At 41.1% G+C, this 20420-nt stretch overlaps 1 protein-coding gene across 1 annotated transcript in view; it reads right to left on the bottom strand.

Annotated features, from left to right (window-relative positions):
* Positions 1-20420, bottom strand: part of sytl4 (synaptotagmin-like 4) — an 88888-nt gene that overhangs the window by 31453 nt on the left and 37015 nt on the right. The window contains exons 4-10 of the mRNA XM_048544514.2: positions 19608-19823; positions 18305-18414; positions 17158-17278; positions 12770-12898; positions 7521-7665; positions 6246-6342; positions 3413-3516 (exon numbers count right to left, since the gene is read on the bottom strand). Coding sequence (XP_048400471.1) covers positions 3413-3516; positions 6246-6342; positions 7521-7665; positions 12770-12898; positions 17158-17278; positions 18305-18414; positions 19608-19823 — 922 coding nt within the window. The remainder of the gene's footprint in view (positions 1-3412; positions 3517-6245; positions 6343-7520; positions 7666-12769; positions 12899-17157; positions 17279-18304; positions 18415-19607; positions 19824-20420) is intronic.

Here is a 20420-nt window from a genome sequence, read left to right as displayed (position 1 = left end):
TCGAGGACTGGAATACAAGAATGATGAAACAGAGTCCCTACAGCCAGGAAGCAGACCACTCAGCCTATACAGATCCTCCAAAGAGCATCCCACCTCCAAAATATCCCCATAACCCTACATTAGCATGGCCAGTCTACCTAACCTGCACATCTTTTGACTGAAGGACGATGCCAGGAGAAACCCATGCAGGCCTGTGGAGAAGGTGCAAACTCTGCACAGAAAAGTTGCCTGAGGGTGGAATCGAATCCAGGTCCCTGGTGCTATGAGGTAGCAGTGCTAACCACTGAGCCACCATGTTGCTCAAAAGTTATACAAATCCTGGTTAGGTCCCACGTGGAATACTGTCAGCAGATCTGGGCACCACACCTTTGGAAGGATATACTGATCTTGGAGGGACTATAATGTAGGCTTACAAAAATGATACTTGGACTTCATATGCTATGAAGAGAGATTACACGAATTAGGCCAATTTTCTCCAGAATTTATAAAGGTTAAGGGATGATCTGATGGGAGTCTTTAAAATATTAACAACAGAAAAAAGGGTAGACAAAAATGAACTATTTCTACTGATTGGGTATTCTGGAATTAGGGGGCATAGTCTGAGAATTTGGGCCTGACCATTCAGGAGACATTTAGAAAGCAGTTCTACATACAAAGGATGGTAGATATTTTTAGGTAAACAAATAATTTATCAGTTTGCTTTTCATTTAACAAATTTGGAAATTGTGGTAATTGGTTTAAAATCACTGTTGGGGCACTCTGGGGTTCTAGGGTTAGATTGCCCTTTTGTGTTAGGATTATCTCTATTTTCTCAAAATTGAAGCCAGAATAGCTTGGAAACTGGCAGAGAGAAGAAGCTGCAGAGCTAAACAAGAAAGCAGTAAAGTTCAGCTTGAGCTGGTTCATAATCATGAGGAGGAGCCCTAAGCAATCTCATCTCAGACAATAGCGATAGCACCAAGGAAAAGCAAAATTGAAAAAGGCTGATGTGGACTTATGGACTAGAAGTTGGCACATCTGGATTTTTGGTTGATTTGTTCTGGTTTAATATTGTTTCCAATGGATGCAGCTGCAAATAACTTTGGTGCAGCCACCTCATTTCCTTGAATACAGTGTTGTCGTGAGTAGATCTTGTACTATAGTAATCAGTATAGTACTGCTGGCAGTCTCTGCACATCACAGGGAGTTAAATAGTGGGAGCAAACCACACGGTCCATGAATCCTTCCCTTATCAAAGTAAAATCTCCTATAAAGGGAAAACTACAGTAAGAGACTGAAGCTTGCTGGTTAAATATTTTGGAACACTGGGAGCTAAGGGAGCTATCCCACCATGCAGAAAACTGGATGTCTGCTTCAGTGATGCTGCAGTGAAAGTACTGATGAGACTTGGACACCAGGACAGACATTATTCTTCCTCGGTGTGAAGAGCAGGGGAAGGAGGAAATCTTCAAGGTGGAGCCTCAGGCAAAAATGGTAACGTGATGACAGGAGTGGTTAATGCCAAGACTACAGCCCAATGGTCTTGAGCACAACGAGAAGGTGGTTCAGTGGCCTAATTCATGTCATCAGAGTAAGTAAATGCACTGACGTACCATATCTTAGACACATCCCGCCACCCATTTTTCACTCTGCTCAATGCAATGTTTTTCCATTATTATATTACAGTATTTCCTGACACTTGGGACCTACCTGCCAAGCCCTGTACTGTACCTAATCCACACACATTTTCCGGTCATGCCAGCTCTATGCACACACTTTCTGAAACCTACAGCCATTCAGTTTGTTTCCTGAAGGATTGCATGAAGTTGCTCAAACAGGGCATATGATAACATAGAACTGTGCTGATATGGCATTTCATTTTCACCTTTGCTAATAGGCTTCTTGCGGACATGTCACGTCAAACGTGCTGTTTTTTTCTATACTCAGAGTGGTAAGGGCGTGCCAATGTAGTTAACTCGGCCACATTAGGAGCATTTAAACAGTCCTTGGATAAGCATATGGATGATGATGGGATAGTGTAGGGGGAGGGGCTTAGATTAGTTCACAGGTCAGTGCAACATCGAGGGCCGAAGGGCCTGTTCTGCACTGTATTGCTCTATGTTCTATATTTGGAACTCTCTTCCACAAACAGCAGTGGATGCAGGATGAGTAGTTACTTTTAAACCTGATATTGATACATTTTTGATAAGCAAAGATATTAAGGGAAATGGGCCAAAATCACATTTATGGATATTGGCCACAGATCAGCCATAAAGATGGGACAGGCTCGAGAGGCTGAATGGCCTACTCTTGTTCCTATGAATGGGTTCTTCGCTTCCCCCTGCCCTTTGCTTACCTCAAAACTAGCACCATGCTGCAGAAGTATTAAGACACTGACATGCCATTCACAAGCACTATTCTCAAACCTCGCCTGAAGCTGACCTCACCCCACCACGTGCAATTGGAAAGTTCGAAAATTTGGTGTCCTCACAGTCTAGTTTCTCTCTTAGTCTTCTTGTCATCCACTTGCATCTTCCAACTGAAATCAATTGAGAATCATCATGAACAGGGATCCTCCACTCGTTTCTCCTCTCTAGCTCAGGGAGTCTGCAAAGTTTTTATCAATGGCATATTAGCCTTTCAAAACCTCTGGAGGTCACCAATTTATCTATTTCCTTTGCACAGATTGCAGCTAATTATATGCACCTCTAACAGCAAAAATACCAAGAGCAAGCAAATTGCTTAGGGATTGCGTGGAAGATAAAAAGCCCACCAAGCTACTACTTCATCTATAGATGATTAGGCTTCTGGAGTTCTCTGATTCAGTACATTCAGAGATAGTTTACTAAAACTCAATATCACTTACATATATACAGTATTCACATACAACAAAAAAAACTGCAAGTATTTATGGGGTTGAGCGATGGATGGAAAATAGGGAAAAAGAAATTCATGGCATGGATCCAGTGTTAGGCTTTGAAGATAGGGAGACAGCTGAGGAGATAACATGACTCGTACAAAAATAGCAGAGATGTTACCGGCTGGAAATCTAGCTTTGATTGTATAGCAGAAGGAATGGGTAAGCCAGAATTGAGAGGCTGGAGTACATCCCTGGAGAAGCTTTCCCAAATAGGCCACAACACAGTTAAGGACGACTTTAAAAATCAGATAAAGGGGCACAGAGGCATTGTGAAGTCTGAGAATGATAAGGAAGGCAATGGGTTAATGTAGGCGAAGACTTGGACTTCATAAAGTTCAGGATAAAATTGTTTCAGAAGTCAGCCAAAAATGATGATAAGAACATGTAAAGACTAATTTTTAAAGATAGAGATCTCAGCCATAAGTGGAGAAGTAGATATAAGTAAGTAATGTTCTGAAAGTGGAGGTTGGTAATCACTGGATTAGATGCAGGGTATAATGTTCATGCACAGACCTGATCCACATTGAGACCTGGAACTGACTGACTCCGGTCTCCCATGGAATCAGCTGTATTTGTGGAATCCGATACGCGAAGGTCCATCACAGATTTGCTATAATCTATTAGAGGATTTGAATATAAAATAATTATTTTCAACACACAGACTGGGGCTATGCAATTTAGTGAGGTCACCACTTTACTAATTTTATGGAGTTTCAGTGAAGTTGACACTGATGTTTGCCTGTGACCCCAGCTAAGCAGCTGTGTTAAACTAAACTAATATGACAAACAGCTTACGTACCAGAAACATCAGAGTCATACAGCACAGAAACAGACCGTTCGTTCCAACCAATCCATGCTGACTATAATCCCAACCTGAACATAGAACATAGAACACTACAGCGCAGTAGAGAGCCTTCGGCCCACCATGTTTCACCAACCTGTGAAACCAATGTGAAGCCCATCTAACCTACACTATTCCGTCATCATCCATATGTTTATCCAGTGACTATTTAAATCCCCTTAAACTTGGCGAGTCTACTACTGTTGCAGGCAGGGCATTCCAAGCCCTTACTACACTCTGAGTAAAGTACCGACCTCTGTCATCTGTCTTATATCTATCACCCCTTAATTTAAAGCTATGTCCCCTCGTGCTAACCATCTCCATCCCAGGAAAAATGCTCTCACTGTCCACCCTACCTAATCCTCTGATCATCTAGCCCCATCTGCCTCCATTTGGCTCATATCCCTCTGAACATTTCTTACCCACGTACTTATCTAAATGTCTTTTAAACATTATAACTGCACCCACATCCGCCAATTCCGCTGGAAGTTCATTCCACAGATGAACCACTCTCTATGTAAAACAAAAAAAAACTGCCTCGTGTATTTTTTAAAACCCTCTCCTCTCACCTTGAAAATATGCCCCCTAGTTTTGAAATCCTCCACTCTAGAGAAAAGACACCTGCCATTCACCTTTTCTATGCCCCTCATGATTTTATAAAACTCTATGAGGTCATCTCTCAACTTCCCATGTTCCAGCGAAAAAAGTCCCAGCCTTTCCAGCCTCTCTTTACAAAAACTCTCTCAGCAAATCTCTTCTGAACCCTCTCCAGTTTAATAATATTCTTCCTATAACAGGGCAACCAGAACTGTACACAGTTCTCCAGAACAGGCCTCACCAATGTCCCGTACATCCTCTACATATCATCCCAACTCCTTTATTCAAAGGTCTGAGCAATGAAAGCAAGCATGCTAAATGCCTTCTTAACCAGCTTCTCTATATCTGACACAAACTTCAAAGAATTATTTGCCTGAACCCCTAGGTCTCTGTTATTCCTTGTACTCAATAGAACAATGGACAAACAGGAAGTCAGCATACGTCTTTGGGTTTTTAACTCTGGTGTCATACAAACGTAGCCTAAACAACTTAGTTTTTAAACTATCAAGAGTGAGAGTTGGGGTGGTGTTTTTCCTTCCCAGGTGAGAGATGTGACAAGAAGGAGAAATAATTACATGAATTGGCCCAGCTGAGAAATTCAGTCCCTTCTTACCACTTCACTAATGGATGCAGTGGTGTAGTGGTAGTGTTGTTAGACTAATAACTCAGGACCCAGGCTAATGCTCCAGCAACATGGCTCTGAATCCAACAATGGCAGATGGGGAAATTCCAATTCCAATTTAAGAATACAAAGCTAGCCGAATGGAAATCATGCAAGATTAATGCAAATGTCATAAAAACCCCTCTGGTTCGCTGATGTTCGTTAGAATAGGAAATTTGTCGTCCTCAGCTGAAGTGGCCTATAAGTGATTCCAAACCCTCAGCACTGGGGCTGACTCTTAACTACGCTCTGAAATGGCCAAGCGAGCCACTCAATACAGGTGGTAATTGAGGACAGGTGATAAATGCTTGCCCAGCCAATGACGCCCACATCCCCTCCCTAAATGACTTCTCTCCACAATTCCCACATGGCAACAAGATGATAAAGATCATTTCCTTTCTCCCCAGGATCCCTGAGGGGTAGGCCTCGCCTGGCATACTGTGCTGAGGACTGTGATTCACCAAGAAATTCACACGTCAGCCTATAATGAGCTGATTGGCTATTATTATAATAGCCAGCGTTCTCTCAGGAGTGGGCAGTTTGCTGATTGCTAGCTTCCACAATTTCAAAAAAAAGTGGGAAAATCACACCCTATGCCTTTTTACAGTTTTGTCTCAACCAGCACCTCCCATCCCTACCAACTTCCCTCAATTTTTCCCTTCCTGCAAATGACGGATGCTGGACTGTGATTCCATGGCCCATGACTACCCTCTTCTTTCTTATCAATGGTCCCATTTTTAACGAGTGATTTTCAACAGGCAATTCTCATTAGTAGTGCAGGTTCACAACCAGTCTTGATTCCTTCCTAGCCTGAGACTAGAAGCTTTCTTTTAGTGGCGGACATCTGGATATCAATTAAAAGCAGAAACTTGGGTTGATTTTATCTGTATTGAACAAATCTGTGGCCCCTAACTCAGCCAGCACAGGTGGGCGAATGAGCATGATACCCTATAGGCTGTTTTTTTTCCCACCTTCTTTTAATACAATTTGCGTAAAATGATGTCGTGTGGTGAAGTGGTCAACTTCTAAGCATCTGCTAGAGTTTCTCTAAAACTGGCATTATTATTGCGGTTAGTATTGGCATTAGTAGGTGCTTAAAAGGAACGTGGATTGAATTTCTCTCTCTCAGGAAACTTACGAAACTCCACCCCCACCCTTCAACGGTTTATTGTGGAATAGGTTTAAAATGATTTAAACAGACTTTTTTGATTGATTCTTCGAGTTAAATTCAATGTGCCAAATCTCACCTGTAGGCTTCAGAATGCTTTTTGCATTCTTTTTAAAGATGCTCTCTGAAACATTTTCATCCGTTGAAACTTTGCTGTGCCTTTTTGAGAGAGTTTCCTGAAGGAAACATGTCAAAACATTTCATAAGTTTTAGAATTATTTCCACATACTTTCTGTTTAAATAATAATCAGTATGTCATTTTTTCACATGATTACTGGTTTGTCCAAAACTGTGGAATAAAAATCACATCCAATCCATTTCTTTCAATGCAGTTTCTGATTAACTCTATCCACATAGATTCTATTTTAAAAGGAGATAGCCATGGAAGTGCTCTTTAATCCATGAAAGTAATTAAAAAGTACCCCAAAATATGCCTTCATTGTTCTCTGTGTCACTCTGTAATCGATGCAGGAACCACTTCTCTTGGAATATTTAATCATTCAGTCAATACAGAAAGTCTTATGTCTGAGCTTGTTGTATCACTTTCTTGCAAACTTCTATACACAACTACATGAACTTATAGGATTCAGCATTTTTCATTCACGTTTCCTTGCTTTCCAGGGAGAAATAGCAAGGATCGTTATTAGAAACAGGGCTATCCTTAACTCAAATTCAACAATAAGGCACATTAGGACATTTCCGATTATGGCTTCTGACAGAAAAGTAAAAAAACAACGCTGATATATCCACCTAACTTTCAGTTTGTTCCAATCATACTTATCTAGGTCTGTTTTGAAGTAGTTAATTAACCCAACTGATTTTCCATCAGAGTTTACTTTCCATTCCCACTATGGTGTGTGGAAAAAATTCTACTGCCTTGACTGACAGTTGTTCATTTTATTGCTGTCTTATAATTTCATGCTCTAATTCCAACTACTTTGGTCATCTCATAGTTTCTTGACATTTTAAAGCCCTTGATTATTTACCAAGCAGTTGAACAGGACAGGCACAGTATTGATCCCTGGAAACCTTGATCTGTAATTAATTTCAGGGTTAGTTCCTGGACAAGCTGTGTCTCCTACTGCCCAAGATGCTGGTTGTCTTCTGTGGCAGAGAGTCTTATGGCACAATTGTAGTGTCCCCACCTCTGGGCCAGATGGTCCAAGTTTCAAATCTCACCTGCCCTGGATGTGTGACATAGCTCACACAAACAGACAGATTAAAAAAGGAATTAATATCCAAGAGGTTACTCAGCTGCATATTAAAAAAAAGGGGTGGCCGACTGATGCAGCCTTACCAGCTATATCCACAAACTACAAACAAATAAAACACGGCAAAGAATGCGTTGTCCTACCTTGTCCAAGTCAGACTGTACGTTGGTTTTGATGCCAGTGGTTGACTTCGTCATGGCTGGAAGCATCATGCTGCCAGTATTTGTGGGCTTAGAAATGGCAAATTCATTAACATTACCAGCATTGCTCTCTGTTAATGAACTACGCCTGAAAAACACAAGAGCAAAATAAAGTCATAAATTTCTCCAAAACTTCACCAAACCATAAAAGAGTGAATTTCCTAGAGGAGACTCCTTTTTAATCCAAAGGAACTTGGCTGAAAACTTTGGAAGCTTCTGGAAAACTGTCCAAACAAAATTATTCTTTTGCTTAACGTAGTGCAAACCAGGAGAAGGCCTGGAGAAATTCAACCCTACGTTGAAAGAGGTGACGGGGATACTCAGGAGTCATCACGGTCTCAGCCTGTAGCTTTAGGAAGAATACTACTCGGTTTTTTTAAAACTGTATGTACGCGAATAAATCTGGGCTGAAAGTCTTTTTTATTCATTCATGGGATGTGTGTGTTAGTCACTAGGCCTGCAGTTATTCCCCATCCTTAACTTCCCAGAGAGCAGTAAACAGTCAACTACACTGCAGTGGGTCTGGAGTCACATGTAGGTAGACCAGGCAAGGATGGCAGATTTCCTTTCCTAAAGGTCATAGTGATCCAGATGGATTTTTCAGACAATCGACCATCATCATTAGACTCTAAATTCTGGATTTCCAAATTCCACCATTTGCCATAAGACCACTGTCTCACTTTATACAGTCCCACACATTATTTTTGGGTTTTGGTTCCTAAACCTACTCCAGCACAATTTGGGGACATTTTGTAAAGTGTGAATTAATTTAATGAAAGGAATTCTTGCTGATAATAAGGCTTCTACTTTTCCCTCACATTTTATAAAGAAAAATTCTTCCATTGTCCAAATCCTGATCCATCAAACACACACATCATTTGATTACAATGTTTACCAAATGGGTGAACTCTAGCAAACTGCACATGATGTGTGGAATTAAAAGATGTTTGTTCAACCACGCTCTACTTGTTGATTAAATAGTGTATACATCAGGTGCCTTATGTAACAAGGTTTCTGTTTACACCTAATAACATAGGGCACACTTTTCTATGGCAGAGCATGTCACTAGGAATTACTAATAGTCACGAAACAAAATAAATTGTTTGTGCTGATTCATCGTTAAGGAATTCAACTCTGAGAGAAAGGAAGTTTAGTTTCTCCGGTGGTTCATCACATAAACATGGTGGGTAGCTGAGAAGGAAATTTCGGGTTTAGTTTCTTGTACTGAGCTGTAGGATCATTATGATCTGGGAGTCCTGACAAAAGCTGCATGTGTGTGCGCACCATAGGATCAGGCTTTGTTGGAATACTTAATACAGTTGAATTGCTTGCTGAAATCCACTCTAAGAGGACAAGCCCAGAGGGTGACCATAGAAATGGACTCCATGATGATATGCTGCAGCTGTACAAAACTCTGGTGCGGCCGCACTTGGAGTATCGTGCCCAGTTCTGGTCACTGCATTATAAGAAGGATGTGGAAGCTTTGGAAAGGGTGCAGAGGAGATTTACTAGGATGTTGCCTGGTATGGAGGGAAGGTCTTACGAGGAAAGGCTGAGGGACTTGAGGCTGTTTTCGTTCGAGAGAAGTAGGTTGAGAGGTGACTTAATTGAGACATATAAAATAATCAGAGGGTTAGATAGGGTGGATAGGGAGAGACTTTTTCCTAGGATGGTGACGGCAAGCCCGAAGGGGCATAGCTTTAAATTGAGGAGTGAAAGATATAGGACAGATGTCAGAGGTAGTTTCTTTACTCAGAGAGTAGTAAGGGAATGGAACACTTTGCCTGCAACGGTTGTAGATTTGCCAACTTCAAGTACATTTAAGTCATCATTGGACAAGCATATGGATGTACATGAAATAGTGTAGGTTAGATGGGCTTCAGATTGTTATGACAGGTCGGCACAACAGAGGGCCAAAGGGCCTGTACTGTGCTGCAATGTTCTATAAATAGAATTTCCAATGGTGTATTGAGATGTAACGTGTTTATTTGAAACACAAACAGCCACAGACATTTCTCATGTTCTTTAATTCGCCAATTGACTCCTACATTGTGTAACAATATATTGTTACACAATCAGTGGTAACAGTTACTAGTTGGAACCTGACATCATCATTTGCATATTTTTATTAAACATTAAAACCGCAATACTTTCATTTTATATTAAACCATAAACATGATACTGAATTTATATTTGTAAAGATATGAATACTGGTAACATTGCCTTCTCTGCAGTAGATATGCTGGAAATAAAAGCTCTAGTTTCAATAAATAGTATCTTGATTATTTTGAGCATTTCTCTTAAAAAAAAAAGTGTTCAGTTTGTAAATAACTTCATATTTATTATTTCTACAGAATTCCACAATTGAAATTTGGTTTCTTAGATCTTCTATTCTAAATGACAACCACTCAGAATTTTAAGACACCCAATAATAAAAGATATTTATGCTGGCCTGGATTTTGTTGTTATAATGATGGCAAAACTGTCAGTATCCATTGTCATTGCTGTGTTAAATGAATTATATTAATGCAATTAAACACCGATATCCAGAACTTGCTGTCAGTGATTGCCCACTCTTCTGTGGGCTCCACTATTGTAGTCCTTTCAGATGTAAATTATACAGAAATCTCTGAACATCCCATTTACTTAACATTTCTGTGAAAACCTAAAATTTCGTTGAGTGAAGTGTAATTGAGTTTTCACAATGTAGAAAAGTCATAGTTGCTAAGAGCCAGCATGGGCCTGGAAATCTCATTTCGTAATCACGTTGTATGCATCTTGGATTTCTGTCTGAGAGTTAATCAAAATGATTGGCTGATTAGCCGGATGACAATATCACTGTTACTGTCAACAGCCCTTACCAATTGGCGCTAGAACTAAGTTAACATAGGGAAAGTTCAAAACCATACCACAACGATCGCGAGATCTTTTTGGGAGGCTAACGTCACTGACGATTGCTGTCCATTTGCTATGAACTACTTGGGCCCCATTTGAAACAGACAAAGGCCAAACAGGATAACAAAGTCTGAAGCTGGATGTACACAGCAGGCCAAGCAGCATCTCAGGAGCACAAAAGCTGACGTTTCGGGCCTAGACCTTTCATCAGAGGGGAATGGGGAGAGGGTTCTGAAATAAATCGGGAGAGGGGGGGGAGGCGGACCAAAGATGGATAGAGGAGAAGGTAGGTGGAGAGGAGAGTATAGGTGGGGAGGGGATAGGTCAGTCTGGCGAGGACGGACAGGTCCGCTCCACACTCCCCTCCAACCCTACCACACCTGGCACCTTCCCCTGCAACCGCAGGCAGTGCTACACTTGCCCCCACACCTCCTCCCTCACCCCCATCCCAGGCCCCAAGATGACTTTCCATATTCAGATGTTCACCTGCACATCTGCCAATGTAGTATACTGTATCCACTGTACCTGGTGTGGCTTCCTCTACATTGGGGAAACCAAGCGGAGGCTTGGGAACCACTTTGCAGAACGCGTCCGCTCGGTTCGCAATAAACAACTGCACCTCCCAGTCACGAACCATTTTAACTCCCCCTCCCCTTCCTTAGACGACATGTACATCATGGGCCTCCTGCAGTGCCACAATGATGCCATCTGAAGGTTGCAGGAACAGCAACTCATAATCCGCTTGGGAACCCTGCAGCCCAATGGTATCAATGTGGACTTCACAAGCTTCAAAATCTCCCCTTCCCCTACTGCATCCCAAAACCAACCCAGCTCATCCCCTCCCCCCCACTGCATCCCAAAAGCAGCCCAGCTCGTTCCCGCCTCCCTAACCTGTTCTTCCTCTCACCTATCCCCTCCTCCCACCTCAAGCCGCAACTCCATTTCCCACCTAGCAACCTCATCCTGCCTCCTTGACCTGTCCATCCTCCCTAGACTGACCTATCCCCACCCCACCTACACTCTCCTCTCCACCTATCTTCTCCTCTATCCATCTTCGGTCCGCCTCCCCCTGTCCCTACTTACATCAGAACCTTCACCCCATCCCCCTCTCTGATGAAGGGTCTAGGCCCGAAACGTCAGCTTTTGTGCTCCTGAGATGCTGCTTGGCCTGCTGTGTTCATCCAGCTTCACACTTTGTTATCTTGGATTCTCCAGCATCTGCAGTTCCCATCATTTCCGATCATAGGCCAAACAGGACCTTGCTAAGGGATGAATGCACATAAGACAGATCCAAACCTATTTTAGGAACTTACATCAGAATTTTTTGGATGTACGCCTCAATGGAGTGGAATAATATGAGATAAATATTATTCCCTTTGTTATGAATGGGTTTAAATGGAGGACAGTAACTTCCTCGGAGCAAAGGCGAATAGTGGCTCGGTGGTTAGCACAGCTGCCTAGTTACACAGGGGCCTGGGTTCGATTCCAGCCTTGGGTTACTGTGTGTGGAGTTTTCAGTGTTTTCCCCATGTCCGTGTCGGTTTCTGCCAGGTTCTCCGGTTTTCTTCCACAGTCCAAAGATGCTTTGGTTTGGTGAATTGGCCATGCTCAGTAGCCCTGTAGTGCGCAGGGATATGCTCGCGAGGCAGACTGGCGATGGTAAATGCAAGGTTATTAGATAGGGTGGGGCCTGGATCGGAGTATGATGCTCTTCAGAGGGATGGTGCAGACTTGATGAGCTGAATGGCCTCCTTCCACACTGTAGAGATTTTATGATGCATCACTTGAGATTGCTGCCACATAACACTTTGAATTGGGTTTTCACTGCAGCATCTCCACAGGCTCAGAGGCCTACTAGATAACTAGCTCATCCCTTCATCTAAGGAGGCTGCACAGTACTTCAAGCTAAGGTGAGAAATAAAGTCTAAACACAGACATGTGTCAAAATGATGTCCAATTATTTCAACAATTTACATTTATCTAATGCCTTCAATATATTAAAACATCACCAAAGCACATGCTAGGACTGTTACTTGTGTAGACTAGGTGGGTTATAGGGAGATGGGTCTGGGTGACATGCTTCGAGGTTCGGTGTGGACTTGTTGGACCAAAAGGCCTGTTTCCACATTGTAGGGATTCTATTCTATTCTAAAATTTGACAGAGATATTTTGATACAGATGACCACGGATTTGATCAAAAAAAAGGTTTTAAGCTAAAAATGGTCTAATTCACATTAACATTCACATTTCCATTTGATCACAATAATTTCAGACTATATCCTCCACAAATCCCTTACCTGGAATTGTTGGGTGTGTTGTGCTTGGAGGGAGATTGTGAGTTGCTCTTGTAGCTGCTAACGCCGATATGCCCAGTGGATTCTGTGTCACTTGGTTGCTCAGTAGCCTCTTGGTTTTCGGAAAGGTTGCTAATCCAACAAAAAAAAAAATCACAGGTCTGTGGTTTAGTTATTTTACTGATAGTTGATTGAAGTATTATCGATCTATATTTGCATAATTTTAGAATAACAAATGCTAACTTATAAAACTGTTTTGTCAATTGAAATAGGTTGCCTATTGCTTTGCTTATAGTTCCCAATAATCAAATTAATTCCGTTCACACAGTTTTATTGATCCAAGGCTTATTTTTTGTTTGTATGCAACAAATAACAAAATCATTAGAACCCACCATGATCATGGCCAAAGATCAACATTACTGTATTTTGTATTGTATATTGTGTGTGTCTTTGTTTAATATCAAGGGGGTCGAGATTAGAAAGCACTCACTCAATGGTACAGGAAACCCTTCAAGCAATCAGTGGCAACACCGAGGTGATAAATTTTAGCTTCCGTGCAAAAAACCTGCATCAGATTTTCCTGCTGCAGTCAGTTGAGGAAAATTGGGCTTTGCCAGGAAGGATTGCACCTTCATAAAGAAGGCTGCTTCAGGATTCCGTACGTTTTTACGGTCAGTCTTTTCCATCAGTTTTTCCAACATGATGTATCAAAGCAATCTTGGGACAATCGTGCAGGAACTTCAACATCTGTCCCCATATGCATTCAATGCTTACTGAGTCCTCTTGACATCATTGTTAAATCACAACCTGTGGCATTTTGAGCTCTTCCAATTATTTACATCAACCCATCCTGCTCATTGATGTATAAGTGAACATATATGGCACAGAGTCTGCAGAAGGATTCAGACAAGTTAAGCGAGTGGGAAAAATACTTGGCAGATGGAATATAATGTGGGAAAATATGAGGCTCTTTGTGTTAGTGGAAGCAGAGAGGAGCTGAATATTATTTAAATAGAGAAACACTGAAGAAAGCTGCAGCACAAGAGCATTTGGGAGTTTTCATGCATAAGTGACAAAAAGCTAGTAGACAAGTCAAATTGGTGACAGGGAAGGTACATAAAATGTTAGCCTTTATTTCAACTGGGGAGGTCTTGCTAAAACTATACAAGGCACTGATCAGATCACAGTGGACTACAGTGAAAGTTTTGGTCCCCTCATGTGAGGCAAGATATACTAATACTTAATATCTAAAGTATAAAATATCTAAAAGTTTAGAAAGTTGTTGCTAGGCAGAATTTTAACCTAAATGCATCAGGTATTGGCTTGTGCCACAAGAGTTAGTAAGTTTGTGGATGACATGAGAAATTGGTAGTGTCGTGGACAGTGAAGGAGGTTATCAAAGAGCACAAAGGAATCTGAATCAAGTGGGCAAATAGGCCAAGGAGTCAAAGGTGGAATTTAATTTAGATAAACGTGAGGTGTTACATTTTGGTAAGGCAAACAAGGGCAGGGCTTGTACAATTAATGGACGGGCCCTGGGGAGTGTTGCAGATCACGGTGACTTAGGGATTCAAGCACATTGTCTACATGTGATGCCACTTTCAATGAACAGAGTGATGAAGGTGTTTAGCACACTTGCCTTCATTGCTCAACCCACTGGAGTACAGGAGTTGGAACATCATGTCGTGGTTGTACAGGACACTGGGGAGGCCACATTTGGAGTACTGTGTATAGTTCTGGTCACCCCAAGAGAGAAAGGTTGTTGCGAAATTGGAAAGAATGCAGAGAAGGTTTACTAGAAATGTTACTGAGACTGGAGGGTTTGAGTTATGAGAGGCTGGATAGGCTGGGATATTTTTCTCTTGAGTGTAGGAGGCTGAGAGGCACTGATAAAAGTAAATAGCAAAGTTCTTTTCCCCAGAGTAGGGAAGTTCAAAACAGGAAGGCATGCTTTTAAGATAAGGGGAGAAAGATTTAAAAGGGACTTGAGGGGCAACTTCTTCATTATAGAGGGTGGTGCACACGTGGAATGAACTGCCAGATAGTGTGTTAGAGGCAGGTTTGGTTACAACATTTAAAAGATGTTTGGAAAGGTATATGAATAGGAATGGTTTAGAGGGATATGGGTCAAATGCTGGCAAATTGGGCTAGGTCAGTTTGAGAAACCTGGTCAGCATGGACAAATTGGATTGAAAGGTCTGTTTCAATGCAGTATGACTATGACATTGGAGGCAGGCCAGAAAAAATCCACTAGTTTGTTCCTAAGTATGGAAGGACACTAATGAGGTGAGTTTGGGTAAACTGGACCTGTGCTCATAGGAGAAGAATGAGAGGCAACTTCAATGATTGTTAGGGACTTGACAGGTTAGATGCGGAAAAGTTATTTTGCTTTGAGTGTGTGTCTAGGACCAGACATCATTATCTCAGAATAAGGAAATACACATTTAAGACCAAAATGGAGGAAGAATTTCTTCTCTCAGACAGTAGGAGACCTGTGGAATACTTTATCCTGAGGGCTGTCGAGGATGGATCATTAAGTATATTCAAGGCTGAGGTAGATTTTTAATCATTAAGAGAATCAGGAGGAATCAAAAGGCAGGAAAATGGAGATGAGGATTATCAGATCAGATATGATGTCATCGATAGGCAGAGCAGACCTGATCAGCTGAATGGTCTTTTTGGCTCATATGTTCTCATGATCAATTATTTAATGGCCATCAGGTAAAACTTTCAAGAGGTGTTTCCCTGAAGCTACAGAACAAGGCAGATGGAGCCCCAGTGCATTTTCAGTCCCAGAAACTAAACTTTTTGTGTCTTTTACATCTAACCAACAAATACCATTTCATCCATGTGATAGCTATACCCGTATTCTTGTTCTAAATCCCAATATTTCCGGTCTCACTGTTGTTTCTAACCACACAGAAATCCCAAATCTACATGCCAGCTAGAAGTACTTCAAATCAATCTGTTCCCTTCCTTTTTCACTGCAACAAATTTTTCAGTCTCAAGCTGAAGATGGTTCAAGATGTCAATTTGCTCCCATTCTTAATACTCCTTTACATTCCTAAAATAATCAAATAGAATAGTTTATTCACATCTTTTCTTCAACTTCTCCTTTTCAACCACAACTTTTCTGGCTTCTCTCTTTTTCTTTTCTTCTTTCCCAGTTCCACCGATATTGTTCTACATGCTTATCCTCTCTCCTCCTGAATTACAATGGAAGCTCATTGATTTCCCATCTTTATCATCATTTTTCCTTTTAAAATCCCTTTACAATCTTCAGTTTTTGAAAAACTCATTCTCATCACCAGTTTCCAATTTAATTGCTCTTTACTTCTTTCTAATCTTGGTTGAGTCCTTTGTTTTATCTTTGCTCTTCACTGTCATCTCTAAGAACAAAATAAGCATTGATCGTAAGATGTGGGCTTGCCTCTAAGCCAACCTTTGTCGTCCATCCTCAATCGCTGAATGAGATAGTGGTGGGAATCTACCTCTTGAACCACTTCAGATTATATGGGATTGACACATGCACAGTGCTATCAGGAAGGGAGTTCAGGGTTTTGATCTGGTAGTAGTGAAGAAACAGTGATTTATTTCCAAGTCACGATGGGTGACTCAGAGGGAAGCTTCCAGCTGGGCATTTTCCCATGTGTCTGTTGTTCTTGTCTGTCTATGTGGTTGATGTTTTGGGAGCACAGTTTCAAATCTAACCACAACAAATGCAATTAATTAATCTGCAATTATAAATTAACCACAGTAATGGTGATCATCAACTGTCACTGAAAGTATCTCATTCGCTCATGACCTATAAGGAAAGCTGACCTACAGCAACGTGGCTGATTCTTAACTGTCTTCTGAAATAGCCAAGTCACTCAATTCTATCACACCTCTGCAAAAATATTTAAAAAACTTAAAATATACTGAAAACCAAATCAATGATACAAAAACAAATGCAAAATAAATTTCAACTCCTGGGCTATTAGATTGCATAGTTTGGGGTTGTTTTCCTTGGTGCAGTGAAGATTGAGACGGAGTCAAATCAAGGTCTGATTATGAGGGGTACTGGTCAGGAAAACACATTTTCTATTATTCGAGGGGACCAATAACCAGTGGAACATAGAGTTAAGACAAAAGATAGAGGCTCAAAAGAGAATTGAGAAAAAGATGTTGCTAGAGCGTGGTGGGAGTCTGGGGCTCAAGAGAAACTCTTGAAACATTCAAATAGTATTTAGATCTTCATATGCATCACCATAGTCTCCAAGCTATGCGCTAATAGCCAAAAAATGGGATGAATGCAGTCAGGTCTTCATTGACCAGCCTGGACACTGGCCCAAATGGTCTCCTTCTGTTCTATAAACATCTGGATTCTATGAATTTATGATCACACTCACCTAGAAACTCTACCTTCATCTTGAGAGGTCTTCTGCCTTCCCTTTGCAGCAATATTTGCATTTGCGTCATTGGCCAAAGCCTTCTGTAGTAATACCTGTCCTGTTGTCTCTCGTTTATTTACTGTACAGTAAAAGAAATATTAGGCGGTATTCAGGAATTTTTAAAAGGATGCTATCCTTTGTTCTCTAACCTCTCAGTTCCATTACATCACTGTGTTGTGCATCAGTAAATGGGAAAGCCAAATTTTAATCACTGAATACAGAAAAATAAATATCCTTCCCTAGTAATAAAACAGATTGCCCTTGATTAATATCTGAGGGTGGGCTAACACAGTTCACTAGATGGCTGGCTGGCGATGCTGTGTGGTGGCAGAGTGGGTTCAATTCCTATGTTAGCTGAGGTTACCATGAAGGGCTCTCCCTTCTCAACATCTCCCCTCGCCTGAGGTGTGGCGATCCTCATGTTAAACTGCCACCAGCTATCTCTCTTTAATGAGAGAGGCTTGTGGTCCGACAGGACAGTGGCAGCTTTATTTATGTATGTAGAAAAACACGAGGTGCTTTGCAGCAGTGCAACAAATAAAGTTGGACACTGACTCACCGAAAGAGGTATTACTTCAGGCGACTAAAAGCAGAAGCAAAACGAGGGTTTTCAAGAGCTTTCTTTTGAAGGAAGCAATGAGAGACGGCAGAATTTAAGCAGAAAGTTCTGGTCTATGGTAACAGCATGGGCATCTGAAGATACAGCTGCCACACAGTGGAGTGATCAAAAATCGGGAAAGTGAAAGAAGCCAGACAGCAGGCAAAGAAATTCTGCAGGATTGTAAGCAATGAAAAAGGTAGAAATGTGGGTACGAGTAAAGCCTTGGAAAGATACAGTTAGATGTTAGATAACCACAATTTATGGATGATCTTAGTTTAGAGACAAGCCAGGAGATCACTGTAATAGTGAGCTCCGACGTGACAAAAGCATGACAATTTCTGCAAAAGGTCAGTTGAGGGAGATAGTCAATATAACCATAGGAATGGGAACAGCTGTTGAGATTGACACCACCACTCAGGGCCATAAAGGACTTCAAAGTAACACATGTCCTTTACTTCAGTGAATATACAGCATTATTGAAACATGCAGAACTCTGGTACTTACAGGCATATTTCCTTTTTAATGATGCTCTGATTATATCACTACCAAAATCAGTACTGTGCCTTTTTGCTCGGTATTCATAGAACCAATCTCCAGTTTGTTTCTTCAGCTTTCTGGTGAAGAACATGTAAGAGTTAATCTGGGCTGTCATTGTAAATTGAAGCCATTTTTACTGATATTGGATCAAACTCTTGACATCAATTTCCCCTTTCAGCTCCAAAATTTATCTTCACTAAAGCAGGTAAAGCTTAGATCATGTTCTGCCGAAGGGTCGCCAGATCTGAAACGTTAACTCTGTTTTTTTCCCTTCACAGATGTTACCAGACTTGCTGAGCTTTTCCAGGAATTTCCGTTTTTGTTCCCGATTTACAGCATTCATAGATCTTTCAGTTTTTGTAAAGCTTAGATCATAATGACTTTGGGTAGTTCATTTAAGTGTCTTCCCAAAGCTTTTCATTAAATGGCTCTTGGGTGGTTTACGAGGGGTTAGCCTTCAATTCTGATGACAATTAAATTCATTTACATCAAATGACAAACTCAGGGATGATAGGACCTTCAGAATCAATATCCTCCAAGCAAGCAAAGACAAACAGACATTCTCCTTCCTATTTCTAGCACTTGTCAATAGCTTATTATTTCATTAACAATGCACACCTTGATATCCACATCTTTGAACTAATTTTATGAATTCCTCCCTGTGGATACAGCAAAGATCCTCATCCACATGATTTATCAGCAATTGCTCCCAGAAGTTAAGGCTCCTCTGGTAAGATTATAATTTCATAAAATTGGTGCTGAAATATTCATGAGATTCCAATAACAGGGCTTTGACAAAGAATCTTAGATTTTGTGCATCTGAATTTCTTCATACATCTCATTAGTGTCTTTCTCCGTTTAGAAGAGAAGTTTAAGAGTCTTGAAACTTTAGTGTTAGTCAAATTGCCCAAGTTCAATCTTGTTGATTTTCCAGTGATTTTAGTGTGAAATACGGACATGTTTTTCAAAGTACTCCTCCAACATATAAATTTGGAAAGTGCTTTTTGATCTTCTTTGTGAAATAGGAAACTACTTAACCCAAGGTAAACCCGCCATTTCAGGACATTTCTCTTCTGGGTGTCTCAGGGGGAAGTTTCGGAATGTTACACACCCAGCAGCAATCCTATTCATTGCAGAGACAGCCCTGACACAGGGACACTCACCCCAGTAAAGCACATCACAATTTTGGCATGTCATATTTTAGAAAACATCTTCTCCAAGTTTTCCATCCTTCAAACAAAATACTACTCAATAAAAAAGTTACACTCACGCCTCCTTGATGCACACATTGCATTTCCATCTTCCGTCTACATCTGTAATGCCACATTCCTTACACACCAGGTGGTTACACTGCTTACACACACTTCCACTTTTAACAAAGTGGCCGAGTGTTTCCTGACATCGGGCACAAGTCTTATTGCTGTAGTCCTGACTTCCACGTTTCGCTCCTTTACGCCGTATTTCCAACAGCTCACTCTTCAGCTTTCTTCATAACAAAAAGACAAAAAAAAAATTATGGGACTTAATCTGTAAAAAAAAAATACACCTCCTTTCAAAAGGAGGAGAATTGCAATGACCAGTAGTTATCACATTAATTGTTCCCAAGCATTTTCCTGGTGAAATATCAATTTAATGCTCCACACTTTGTGGGGGCTAGGAGTTGGGTGGGATGGGGGAATGACCTTCAAATGATTGAGCTGGATGGGAGCAGCGATTGATGGGGAAGGTGCAGACTGAGGTTCAATGTGGTCAGAGTAATTTAAAGCATAAGGTTCCTAAAATGATACCTACCGCTTCACAACCTTTTTTTGCAGCAGGAATCAGGCGTCAAGGATTGGTCTGTCAGGCCATGACCATAAGAAAAAAAAAACCATGAGGATTTAATAGGATCACATGGCCATTTGCCTTCAGGCCAAGCTCCATGGCAGCCATTACTGCCTCACAGCTTGTGACTCCACAGTGGGAAGCTCTGAATTACGTTTACTCCTACTAATTTGAACCAATCCTACTAATTTGATGTTTTATCCTCTGAATGTGGAGGACTCAAGACTGCGTGTACAGTCGAGATTAAGTTACCTAAAAC

This window comes from Stegostoma tigrinum, chromosome 15 (genome assembly GCF_030684315.1).
Source record: "Stegostoma tigrinum isolate sSteTig4 chromosome 15, sSteTig4.hap1, whole genome shotgun sequence".
Classification (NCBI taxonomy): Eukaryota; Metazoa; Chordata; class Chondrichthyes; order Orectolobiformes; family Stegostomatidae; genus Stegostoma; species Stegostoma tigrinum.
The sequence above is the reverse complement of the archived record's forward strand: the minus strand, read 5'-3'. Positions and strand labels throughout refer to the sequence as shown.